The 12,528-nt window shown below is 45.3% G+C and overlaps 1 protein-coding gene across 2 annotated transcripts in view; it reads right to left on the minus strand.

Moving 5' to 3' along the window:
- sbf2 (SET binding factor 2) overlaps nt 1-12,528 on the minus strand; it is an 857,151-nt gene that overhangs the window by 272,659 nt on the left and 571,964 nt on the right. For both annotated transcript variants that reach the window (XM_072466526.1, XM_072466525.1), the window contains exon 16: nt 10,922-11,071. In XM_072466526.1, the coding sequence (XP_072322627.1) occupies nt 10,922-11,071 (150 nt within the window). The remainder of the gene's footprint in view (nt 1-10,921; nt 11,072-12,528) is intronic.

The raw sequence follows: 12,528 nt of genomic DNA on the forward strand, positions 1-12,528 counted from the left end.
CTGATTCCTCCACTTGGGTCGGGGGGGTCGGCGGTTATCAGTTGGAAAAGTCTGAACTGGACCAGCCACATAATTACTCGGGCTACAGGAGCAGGTCAGGGGGCTGGAAAATTGTCGGTGAGTAACTCATCTTTGTCTCCTCAAAGTCTGTCCACCGTCTTCCAAGACACAAGTCAAGGGTTTGATGCAATACTCTCCATTTGCCGCTCCAACATCACTCAAAAAGCCCAGCAGCATCCAGGACAAAGCAGCGTGTTTGATCGGCACTCCGTCCACCACCTTGAGGGCCAGCACGGAAGCACAAGTGGATAGCACTATGGCTTCACAGCTCCAGGGTCCCATGTTCGATTCCCCGCTGGGTCACTGTCTGTGCAGAGTCTGCACGTTCTCCCCATGTCTGCGTGGGTTTCCTCCGGGTGCTCCGGTTTCCTCCCATAGTCCAAAGTCGGGCAGGTTAGGTGGATTGGCCATGATAAATTGCCCTTAGTAACCAAAAAGGTTAGGTGGGGTTATTGGGTTACGGGGATAGGGTGGATGTGAGGGTTTAAGTGGGTCGGTGCAGATTTGATGGGCCGAATGACCTCCTTCTGCACTGTATGTTCTATGTTATTTTCATTCATTCCATCAATGAAGCATAGTGGCAGCAGTGTGTAAAAGGTACATTGCAGCATGGGAACACCACCACCTGCGAGTTCCCTTCCAAGTCCCACACAGTCTTAACTTGGACCTGTGTCATTGTTCCTTCGTTGTTATTTATTCAAAATCCTACGACTCCTTTCCTAACAGCATTGTAGGTGTATCTGCACTAGCTAGTCTGCAGTGGTTCAAGAACTCAGCTCTCCCCCACCTTCTCAAAGACAGGGGGCGCAATTCTCCCATCGGGAGTCTAAGTGCCGACGTCGGAGTGAAAACCGGAGTGTTTCACTCTGGCGTCGGAGCCCGCTCCCAGCCCTTTATTCTCCCGCTCCCAGGGGGCTAGGAGCAGCGTCGCGTCATTTACGTGCGTCGGGCATTGGCGCCGCGTAAAAGCGGCGGCGTGTAAATGACGTGGCCGGCGCCGCCTAACTGGCGTCACCCGCGCATGCATGGTTGCCGTCCTCCCCAAGGCCGCCCCGCAAGAAGATGTCAGATGGATCTTGCGGGGCGGCGGAGGAAAGGAGGTCCTCCTTCAGCGAGGCCGGCCCGCCGATCGGAGGGCACCGATCGCGGGCCAGACCCCATTTGAGGCACCCCGGTGCAGGAACCTCCCCCCCCCACAGGCCGTCCCCCCCAGCATTCCCGCCAGCAGCGACCAGGTGTGGACGGCGCCGGTGGGAATCCGTCGTATTGGGCAGGCCGCACGGCCCATATGGGCCGGAGAATCGCCGCTTGCCCGTTGCAAACGGCGAGTGGCGATTCTCCCAGCGGTCAGCCGTGATTATCGCCGCGCCGGTTTGGGGGGGGGGGGTGGAATCACGTGCGGGTGGCGCGACGGGTCACGCGCGGCGCCCCGGCGATTCTCCCACTCGGCGTGGGGGGGGGGGGAGAATTCCAGCAAGTATGGATGGATAACAAATCACTCACATCCCAAAAAAGCAGAAACAAAAATATTGCTGCAGAGAATTATTCTGGACACACTCAGAAAATTCACTACCTTTCAGAACGTGCTAATCTGCTTATCACAATTTATATGAATGTTAAGATTCCCTACTTGAAGCACTCTGCCTTTTCCATCTGCTTATCTAATCTCAACATTTATACAAGCTCCCACTTCACAGTTACAACCAAGGAGTCTATACACAAGTGTTAAATCCTTTTTTATATCTTAACGTCTCCACGGCTTGTTTGCCTCTCACATCACTGAAGTGATTTCATCCTGAATGAGTAAGCTATTTGACCCCTCATGCCAGCTCTGCCATTCAATAAGACCATGTCTGATCTGATTGTGGCTGTAACTCAACTTTTCTGCCAGTCCCTTGGACTCACCTGTACATCAAGCATCTGTCCAACTCAGCCTTGAATATATTTAATGATCCAGCCCCCATGATCTTTGGGACAGAGAATTCCACCATGATCTCTGGAATAGATATCCAATGGTTAACAACCCTCTGAGAAAATAATTTCCTCCTCAACTCCATCTTAAGTGGGTGATACCTTATTCTGAAACTGTGCTCCTGAGGCTAGTCCTCCCACCTAGCTTTTTTCCGCAATCTTAATCATCTCTCAGACTTGCCTCAATAATGGCCATCAGGTCATACCCTCCAACTTGAATGCGACTCAAATTCATTTAATTTGTTCCTTATACTCCATGTCGGTATGTAATGACTGCTGATTTGGACCACACATCCTAACCTGTCCTTCTGCTCTCATGTTTTGCTGATACGTGTTCGCTCATTTAATTGCTTTACATCTTTCTGATTTACCATTACTTGCAGTGCTGTAAGCACAAATTCCTACTTGGTAGCCCAGCACTCGAGTATTGCTGAAAAGAGACATGTTGAAGCTTTTTGTCTTGTACTCATCAGAACAGATTCGCAAGAATCCCAAATCCCAAAGGGGACAACACGTATAATGTTTGAGAAGAGGGAGATGATTGGTAGGCAAGTGGACTCTGATTGGTGGAGATGTTGTCATGGAGAATGCCCCAGGGAACAGTTAATTGTTAGGCTTTTGTTCAAATTCAAACCAGACAGGTCCACTCTGATTGTTTAAGGTATTCCCATGGGGAATGAACCAAGGAATGGCTGTTCCCAAGCTTTTGTTTAATTAAACGAGGAGTGCAATGCATGGACATGAGCTTTCTGCTTGCAAAAGACAGGGTTGTGTGTGAATATATGTAGCTTCTAGCACGTGTAAGTGAGCCACAGTGCAATCCCAAATGAGAATCTTAAACTGGTTATTGGTGTAATATGTGGAATAATTAGGATTATTTATGTTGTCCAATTGCAGAATTACATCTAATGTTGGAAACCATGTTCTCGTGTAACAAACAGAAGGCTCTGGAATATGGTGAGCTCTTTGCATGTTGCGGACAGCCGAAGGGACATATTGATGAAACAATCCACCATTCATTGGGATGTACATCTACAGGGTCGGTTAGCTCAGTTGGTTGGGCGGCTGGTTTGTGATAAGGAGCGGCGCCAACCGCGCAGATTCAATTCCCACACCGGCTAAGGTTATTCACGTAATAATAATAATCTTTATTGTCACAAGTAGGCTTACTTTAACACTGCAATGAAGTTACTGTGAAAATCCCCTAGTCGCCACATTCCGGCGTGTTCGGTACACAGAGGGAGGATTCAGAATGTCCAAATTACCTAATAGCTGGAACTGCAGAAGTGATTTCTCAGCTAGAAGAAATCAAGATCGATTTGACGAAAATTATATAAAAATACAAGAACTTCTTCAAAAGAAACGCTCTTGCCACAATGGATTACTTATATGTCCCGGTTGCAAATGCTGCATTTAGGGAAGCCTGCAGAACTCTGGAAATCAACCTCCAAATAATCCAAAACAACTGGAGTACTGCACTCACTCAAAGGACACAAATGAATGCAGATATGGGAAATATGAGAGTCTTCTACGAAGCCTTGAAATCTGTACATCAACTTTCCTGTCAGGTGCAGGCACCAGTAAGGTCCTCTAATGACACAACTCTGCTCATAGATAAAGGGTCCATCTTGCACCAATGGCAAGAACAATTTGAGATCATATTTGGTGACCAATGGATGGCTCAGGAGACGTCATCAAAAAGATTGCCCACAGGGATGTGAAGTCAGAGCAGGATCATGCACCAACCCATGAAGGGATTGTCGTGTTGGGTGTTCTGGTTCACAAACAAGCCAACAATGCTGGAAGTGGTGTAACGCTATTTAATTAACTGTTCAACTATGCTAACATACTGTAAACGTGGGTATAAGCAATACCAGCTTAACTGTGGACCCTTTCCTATCACTCGCTTTGGTGAGGCACTCAGCACGTGGTGAATGTCTGTGTTGCAGGCTGTGAACTCTGTGCTCTGAGCTGGCTGCTGCTAGAATGAGCGAGAACTCTCCTGTCCCCTGGCTTTATAGTGCTTGTGCTCTCACTGGTGATTGGCTGCGGTGTTATGTATGCTGGTTGGTCCTACTGCATGTCCATCAGTGTGTGTATGTGATTGCACCATAATGTACTGATGTTTATTGTGACATCCCCCTTTTTTACAAAGAACATGTGCCTATGTGAGAATAAATAACGTGTAATGAGTGTATCTGACCATGTGTGTGCAGTATTTACATAACTATGTACATGAGGCTAGTCTATATACACGGGAAGGTGCCTGGTGCAGAGAAAAGAAAAACAAGGTATTGCACCAACAACAAAACTAATAATGAATGCTATAAACAAACTAGTGAAATGCTGAAACAGGATGAAAGAACAAAGCATTGAGTCCAACATTGTAAGGCTCATGAATCAAGTCTCTGAGGTGGGCGACGAATTCGGGTTGACCGTCAGGGTGGCACACCACTCGTCATCCGGATCAATGCTGTGTACCAACAGCGGCTGGTGCTTTTGATTCGGGGACAGCCTGTTCTTGGTTATGACAGCGACTTGAAAAGGCTCCCTGTCCTCGGTGTCACTGGTCTGCATGAAGTCAAGATTGGACTCGGTGCTGGTTAAATCGTTGCGAGTTGGCAGGCTGGGCTGCTCGACAGCAGGCAGCATAGTGGCCAAGCCTGCCACAGCTTGGGCACTGTCACGATTTTGCAGGGCATTGCCACTTTAAGTGGGCGGCGCCACAGTTGCCGCACGTCGTGACGTCAGTGCGTTTGTTGCGCCACCGCGCATGCGCGGTACGGTCTTGCGTGGTGCGGGCCTGTGCATCGCATTCCTCCACGTCACCGTCCCCTCCTTTGGCGCATACAAGCGCGGGAGGGCTCGGAAACCGCGCAAAATGGCCGCCCTCCTCCAGACTGCGGCCCGGGAGGTGTTCAATCGTTTGGACCTGTTCCGCCTTGGTGTCCTTGCCGCGCCATTTCAGCTGCCTGTATGCAGGAGTACCAGCTGGTGGCATTCTCATGCAGGACACAGGTCTCGATGGCAGTCGCTAGGGTTAGTTGCTTAACTTTAAGGAGCTGCTGGCGCAGGGTGTCCGACATGACCCCCAAAACAATCTGGTCGCATATCATGGAGTCGGAGGTGGGCCCGTAGCCGCAGGATTGCGTGAGGATGCGGAGGTGTGTTAAATAGGATTGGAAAGGTTCGTCCTTACCCTGCAAGCGCTGTTGGAACAGGTACCTTTCGAAGCTTTCGTTGACTTCAACACTAAAGTGTGTGTCGAATTTGAGGAGCACCGTCTTGTACTTGGTCTTGTCCTCGTCGTCCGCAAAGGAGTTAAAGATGTGGATGGCATGTTGCCCAGCCATGGAGAGAAGAAGGGCTATCTTCCTGGTGTCCGATGCATTCTCCCTGTCCGTGGCCTCGAGGAAGAGCTGGAAGCGGTTTAAATATCTTCCAATTTACCCCGAGATTGCCAGCGATGCGGGTTGATGTTCTCCATGCTGTAGGATGCCGGAATGTTGAGAAGTTGCAGGTAGGTCTCACAAGTGCTAGATTGCGGCCACTCTTTGTACCATGTTGTGTTGGGTGTTCTGGTTCACAAACAAGCCAACAATGCTGGAAGTAGTGTAACGTTATTTTATTAACTGTTCAACTATGCTAACATACTGTAAACATAGGTATAAGCAATACCAGCTTAACTGTGGACCCTTTCCTATCACTCGCTTTGATGAGGCACTCAGCACATGGTGAATGTCTGCAATGCAGGCTGTGAGCTCTGTGCTCTGAGCTGGCTGCTGCTAGAATGAGCGGGAACTCTCCTGTCCCCTGGCTTTATAGTGCTTGTGCTCTCACTGGTGATTGGCTGCGGTGTTATGTATGCTGGTTGGTCCTACTGCATGTCCATCAGTGTGTGTATGTGATTGCACCATAATGTACTGATGTATATTATGACAGGGATAACGACCCATATTGTACAATTAATTTAACTCAAGGCCTCCAGAATAGGTGGGATTCCAATTAAGCTCTGTAGATGGGCAGGAGATGTGGGGCACAATTCAGTGGACTTGAATTAATGTCTACTGAACGGCACGTTGAGTGGGGTGTTTCTCTGTTGCTGCAGCACCCCGCTATTACGTTCTTTTTGACCTCGGGACGATTCTCTCTGCTGAGGCCTGCTTAGCAGGATTTCCTTGGTGTCAAGACAAGGCTGTTAAATCTAGCGAGACGTTTCAAGCATCACAAATCTTACGAGAGGCCACTGAATCGTACCCGCGAGTTTTCCAGACCTGGTTACAGTATGTTAGGAGTAAGGAACAGAATTTCAGGGCCTTTGCGATGCGGTGATAAAGAACAAAGAACAAAGAACAATACACCACAGGAACAGGCACTCCAATGGTGTTAGGTAAGGCTGTGTTTTTTTCACTGGCACTTTTCTCTGTCTACTTCAGGATAATGTTTCAAGAGTCAAAAGTAGACTTTTTAAATTTTTCTTTTTTTTTAAAATTTAGAGTACCCAATTCATTTTTTCCAATTAAGGGGCAATTTAGCGTGGCCTATTGACCTACCCTGCACATCTTTGGAGTGTGGGGGCGAAACCCACGCAAACATGGGGAGAATGTGCAAACTCCACACGGACAGTGACCCAGAGCTGGGATCGAACCCGGGAGCTTGGTGCCGTGTGGCAGCAATGCTAACCACTGTGCTGCCCGGAGTCAAAGGTAGACTTGACAGACAGCGTATAATCTACTTACAAATAGACTGCAGTCTCAGCAAACTGCGATGATTACCAGCGTACAACAAAACCACAGAACAGCTTTTGTGGAGTTTCTTCTTTTTGATAAATGCACCATTCACATCCAAGGAGGAGGCAATGCAGCTCATTAAAACTGTCCTTCTGAGGCAGCAAATGCCTTTGGCTTTACTATCAGTCTAAAGAAAACAGAAGTGCTATACCAAACATGACTGAGGAAATTACAATCCACTCCTGTCAAGCACTGACAGCCACGTAGACCGCAACTCAATAGAACAGTTTATCTTTCTGGGCAGCATTACCTCAAATGATGCTGTCAACAAGAACATAAAAGTCGAGTGTCCAAGATCAATGATTGGCCACCTCTCGAAATGTGTCTGATGAAACCATCCACTACACATCACTACCAAAATTCAAGTATACAAAGCGCTTGTCCTCACCACCTTCTTGTATGGGTCAGTAAAGTAAAGTAAAGTGTAAAGTAAACAATTGCAAAGTAAAGTAAAGTGTAAAGTAAACAAATGCAAAGTAAGGTAAAGTGTAAACAAATGCAAAGTAAAGTAAAGTGTAAAGTAAACAAATGCAAAGTAAAGTAAAGTGTAAAGTAAACAAATGCAAAGTAAAGTAAAGTGTAAAGTAAACAAATGCAACTGCCGAAGCGTTTCAATCAATGCTATTTTTGATCCATCATGAACAGCACTGTGGGTGTACCTAAACCACATGGATTACAGAATGTCAAGCCGGCTCACCATCCCACCTGCTCAAGGGCAATTTGTGACAGGCAGAAAATGCTGGCCTAGCCAACATCCTCAATCTGGGATCAAAAGTGACCACAAATAGAGTAGCAGCACTGGAATCAAGACAAGACGAGCAATGTGGTTGGGGCGGGGGGGGGGCACCCAGCATTGCCTTTCACTTGTAAAAGAAACTTGCAAAATTCCTGGTATGGAACACTGCTCTATTTGGGTGGGAGAGTTGGACCCTCAATACGGCTGATGAGATGAGAATTACAGCTTTTGTAATATGGACCTGGTGAAGAGTCCTTTGAATCTGCTGGCCAGAGTGAAGAACCAGTGAATTTGTCCACAGAAAAATCAGAGTCTCAGCTTCTTACGGGTTTTTAGCTGAGCAGAACATGAAATTGGCAAAGTACAACCACTGGAAAAGGCGGCGTAAGGGTCTAATATTGGTTTCAATTCAAGGTGAAACATCAAGAAAGAACATGTCAGATGAAGGAGGACTGGATGGTGGCCAACATCAGAAACCGGGTGGAGGGAGGAATGATGGTGGCACATAGAATTGCAGTGAAGAGAGAGAGAGAGAGAGATGCCAACGACCTCTCGTGGAATATGGCTATTGTGCGTAAAATGTGGAGTATCGATTTTATCAGGGGAACAGAAAAGCAGAATATTACTTAAATGGAAAAAGATTACACAATGCTGCAATACAGAGGATTCTGGATTTCCTTGCACACGAACAAGGTGGTACAGTGGTTAACACTGCTGCCTCACAGCTTCAGGGTCCCGGGTTCTATTCCAGCCTCGGCTAACTGTCTGTGTGGAGTTTGCACTTTCGCCAAATGTCTGCGCGGGTATCCTCCGGGTGCTCCGGTTTCCTCCCACAGTCCAAAGATGTGCAGGTCAGGTGGACTGGCCATGCTAAATTGCCCCTTTGTGTCCAAAAAGTTAGGTGGGCTTCAGGTGGCGGCTATGGTATGAGTCGTCGCACACAGGGCAGCTCCTGCTTGAAGGCGTAGAGAAGAGCTCTTTTTACCCAGAGCGAGGAAGCTGCCTCGGGCGGTGATTGTGAGACTCCATAAGTTCATGGTGAAAGAGAAGATTCTGCAGTGGGCCAGGGAGAAGCGTAACTGAGAATGGGAGAGGAACAATGTCCGAATATACCAGGACATTGGAGCTGAGCTAGCAAAACAGTGTGTGGGGCTCAACAAAACCAAGGTGGTGTTATATTGACGGCAGATCAGGTTTGAGGTGCTTTACCCAGTGAAGCTTTGGGTGACGTGTGAAGGCCAGGAATACTATTTTGAGACCCCAGAAGCGGCCAAGGAGCATAAACTGGGGGAGAACTGAACAATTCTGGGAGACTGAGATGCTGGCACTTTGAAGTAATTGGGAATACGGGTAGAGTAAGGGGTTGGAGGGCGTGGGGGCTTTCGTTTTCTCCGATGTGGAGGTTTTTTCCTTTTTTTTTACTGTTGGGGATCATATTGGGGATCGTCACCTCCTTCTGCACTGTAAATTCTATGATTCTATGGATCACAAAGTTAGCATGCAGGCACTACAAATAATTAGAAAGGCAAATGAAATATTTGTCATTATTGCGACGGGGATGGAGTATAAACGTAGCAATGTCTTACTATAACTGTACAGGAATTGATGAGACCACACCTGGACAGTTTTGATCATCTTATTTAAAGAAGGTACATTTACATTTGAGGCAGCTCAGAAAACATTCACGTCCTTGATTCCTGGGATGAAGAGGGTGTCTTATGAGGAAAGGTTGAGCAGATTGGGTCTATTCTCATTAGTTATTAGAATGAGAGGCGATCTTATTGAAACATTCTGAGGGAGCTTGACAGGATAGATGCTGAGAGGAAGTTTCTGTCTTGGGGGGAATCTAGAAATAGGCCACAAAGATTCAGAATGAGAGATTCTCATTTAAGAAGGAAATGAGGGGGAAATTCTTCTCACAAAGGTTTATGAATCATTAGCATTCTCTACCCCAGAGAGCTATGGAGACTAAACCATTGAATATATTCAAGGCTAAGTCAGGCAGAATTTTGAACTACAGGAGAGACAAGGGTTATGGGGAATAGGCAGGAACAGGGAGAAAGTGGATTTGAGGCAAAGATCATTTCAGCCATGATCTTACTGAATGATGGAGCAGGCGTAAAGGGTCAAATAGCCCACTCCTGCTCTTTTTTTAAAAATGTGCTTTACAGCAGGTATTTTTATCTAGTGGTCATTGCCTAAACATGCTAAAGAGTTTCACTATCCCCCTACCATGACAGAAGGCCGAAACCGAACACAACACCCTCTTCATCCCAGGAATCAAGGACGTGAATGTTTTCTGAGTTGCCTCAAATGTAAATGTACCTTCTTTAAATAAGATGATCAAAACTGTCCAGGTGTGGTCTCATCAATTCCTGTACAGTTATAGTAAGACATTGCTACTTTTATACTCCATCCCCGTCGCAATAATGACAAATATTTCATTTGCCTTTCTAATTATTTGTAGTGCCTGCATGCTAACTTTGTGATCCATAGAATCATAGAATTTACAGTGCCTTTCAAACAAGAACAAGGTCTCTTACAGTAAAAAGATTGCATTTCTAATTGCAATTTAAATCCTAACATCCTGTATACATTGCAATAGTATTGCCACGTTGATTATGGACTTCCAATAACTTATGCAAGATATCCCTTAGGTCCTTTTCATGCTCAACAATATGTAATATAACTCTGCATTGCATTGCCAAATTGAGGCCTAGTCTAGTGCAGCTCCCCACCCACTGAGAGGAAAATTGACCCTGACGCGGTGGCAACCAGATCTTCACATCATCCTCTTCTCCAACACATCCTGTCTATCTCCTCTTCTTCTACCTGTCATTCTTTCTGTCCATCTACAACTCTCCCTCTGAAGAAATGGATGGTGCCCAATGCCACACTCTCCTTTTATTGCTCCTTCTTATCCAGGTCACCTCCCACTTAGCTCCTTCCTCTTTCACTGTTCTTCCACATTCACATCCTATTCATCTCTCCTCTTTCTCTCATCTCTCCTCACCATATCCACCTGGAAGCACTTACTGTGCCATTTTATAACCCACATGATCTGAATAATAGACTTGGTCAATTAAAAATACCATATTACATTTATACGTTCAGAGGAATAGAATGCTAAACTATCATATGAAATGCTGAATAAAAAAAAACTAATAATTATAAGCAATATCAATTTGTGTAGATTTTAGTACATGATGTGGCTCCATTAAGGGTAGGTGCACACATTTCAAGTATTTCTGTTTTACATTACAAATTTAACAAAAATATTACAGAGTACAATTTGTTTCTACGATTAATCAATATACATGCCCGAGTATTTAGTCATAAGGCAACAATTATTATAAAATGTTACCTGTAGTGCACAGTTCATCATTCTGACTGTGTAGTCAAATTGTTGGTGATCCAGTATTGCCCGATTTTGTTGAACATGTAGGCTTAGCTCCTGTATGAGACACTGCCGAGCTACCCGTCCTTTCAGGGCACGTAATGCAGCTGGAAGGGTCTAGCAAAGCAAACATTATTATTGAAAATGTCAGCTTTCTTATCAAGTACTTTAAGTATTGGAAGAGAGCTGAAAATGAAAAAATCACTATTACAGAATTTTACTTCAAACCACAAGGCATTATTTTTGCAAGAAGCTTGTTTGTTTCCTGTATCTTCACATTCTTTTCTCCCTTGAAGGGAGGTGTGGAGTTGGAGGGATTTGTTAGGCTGATTAACAACTTGTTTTGAGCCGCCTGTACACTCTTTCCGTGGCCAACGCGTCCTGCAGTGGGACTTGAACCTCAGGGTCCTCTGGCTCAGAGGCAGGAATTCTAACAACTGAATTATTCGCCCTAACATCCAAAAGTCACAACATTTAACAAATTCCCTCCAGAAATGCCCCCTGGTTTATTTTTACATGACGATATATGAAGTATTAATTGATCAGCTATGCAGCATTAAGTCTCTACTACATAGATCGCGATAAATTGTTGTAATTACATAAAATCCCCATTGCATCACAAAAGAAAATCCTAGAAACCAGTGGAACAAAACTGGATTTACAAATTGACGGCTGATTCTGTGATGTTTAGGAATCTCAGTGGGGGCTGTTGGTCAGCAGCAGCAGGGATTTGGAGATCACCATTAATTTAAATGATAGAAAATCATGGACTGCAGGCTCTCCAGTTTCCTGACCAACATTTTCTGCAAGCACTGTTTTTCATCAGAACTATCCTTTTGGCAAGTCAGCCCAGTTTGGTCACTTGAATCATTAATAATCAAAAGTGAATATTAATTTATCTACATATAAATATTAAAAGGGTACAACAGATTAAGGAGATTGATTTACAATCATTTCTACTCCCTCAAGAATTCACTTTTGGTTACTAATGACTCGAGCATTACTCTGGGTCTCTGGATTACTAGTCCCAGGACAATACCACTATGCCACCGCCTCCCCATCGCCACCACTTTTTTCCCCCCAGTAATTAATGCTAGCATTGCCGGTGACACCCATGCCCTCTGATGGATGGACTTGGATGTTGGCAGGCCTGTAATATCCGTAACATCAACTAACTATACATGCCATTCGTTCATTGGCAAGCATTTAGATAGATACTGGGTTACCAAGTAAACGTTTGTCATCGATAACTTTAAGTCGTCTGACGGCGCAAAACCTGAACATTGCCGAAAATGAAGCCATGCCAAAGCTTTCATAGTGCACTCATCAGACCATTTTATTCCTCATGGAAATATCTTGACAAATCAGGTTAAAACTGACTGGTTTAAATTTCAAACAATGCTTGGCAGTTAATTGTCAATCACCATCAACTGATGTATCCGTCATTGCGACCCTACCAGTCAGAGTCCACTTGCCAACCAATAAACACACTCTTCTTATGCAGTATATGTTAAATAATGGGTTAAGAGACATTGCAATTAGTTGTCTCATCTATGTTAAGTATCCATTAATTG

This window comes from Scyliorhinus torazame, chromosome 10 (genome assembly GCF_047496885.1).
Source record: "Scyliorhinus torazame isolate Kashiwa2021f chromosome 10, sScyTor2.1, whole genome shotgun sequence".
NCBI lineage: Eukaryota > Metazoa > Chordata > Chondrichthyes > Carcharhiniformes > Scyliorhinidae > Scyliorhinus > Scyliorhinus torazame.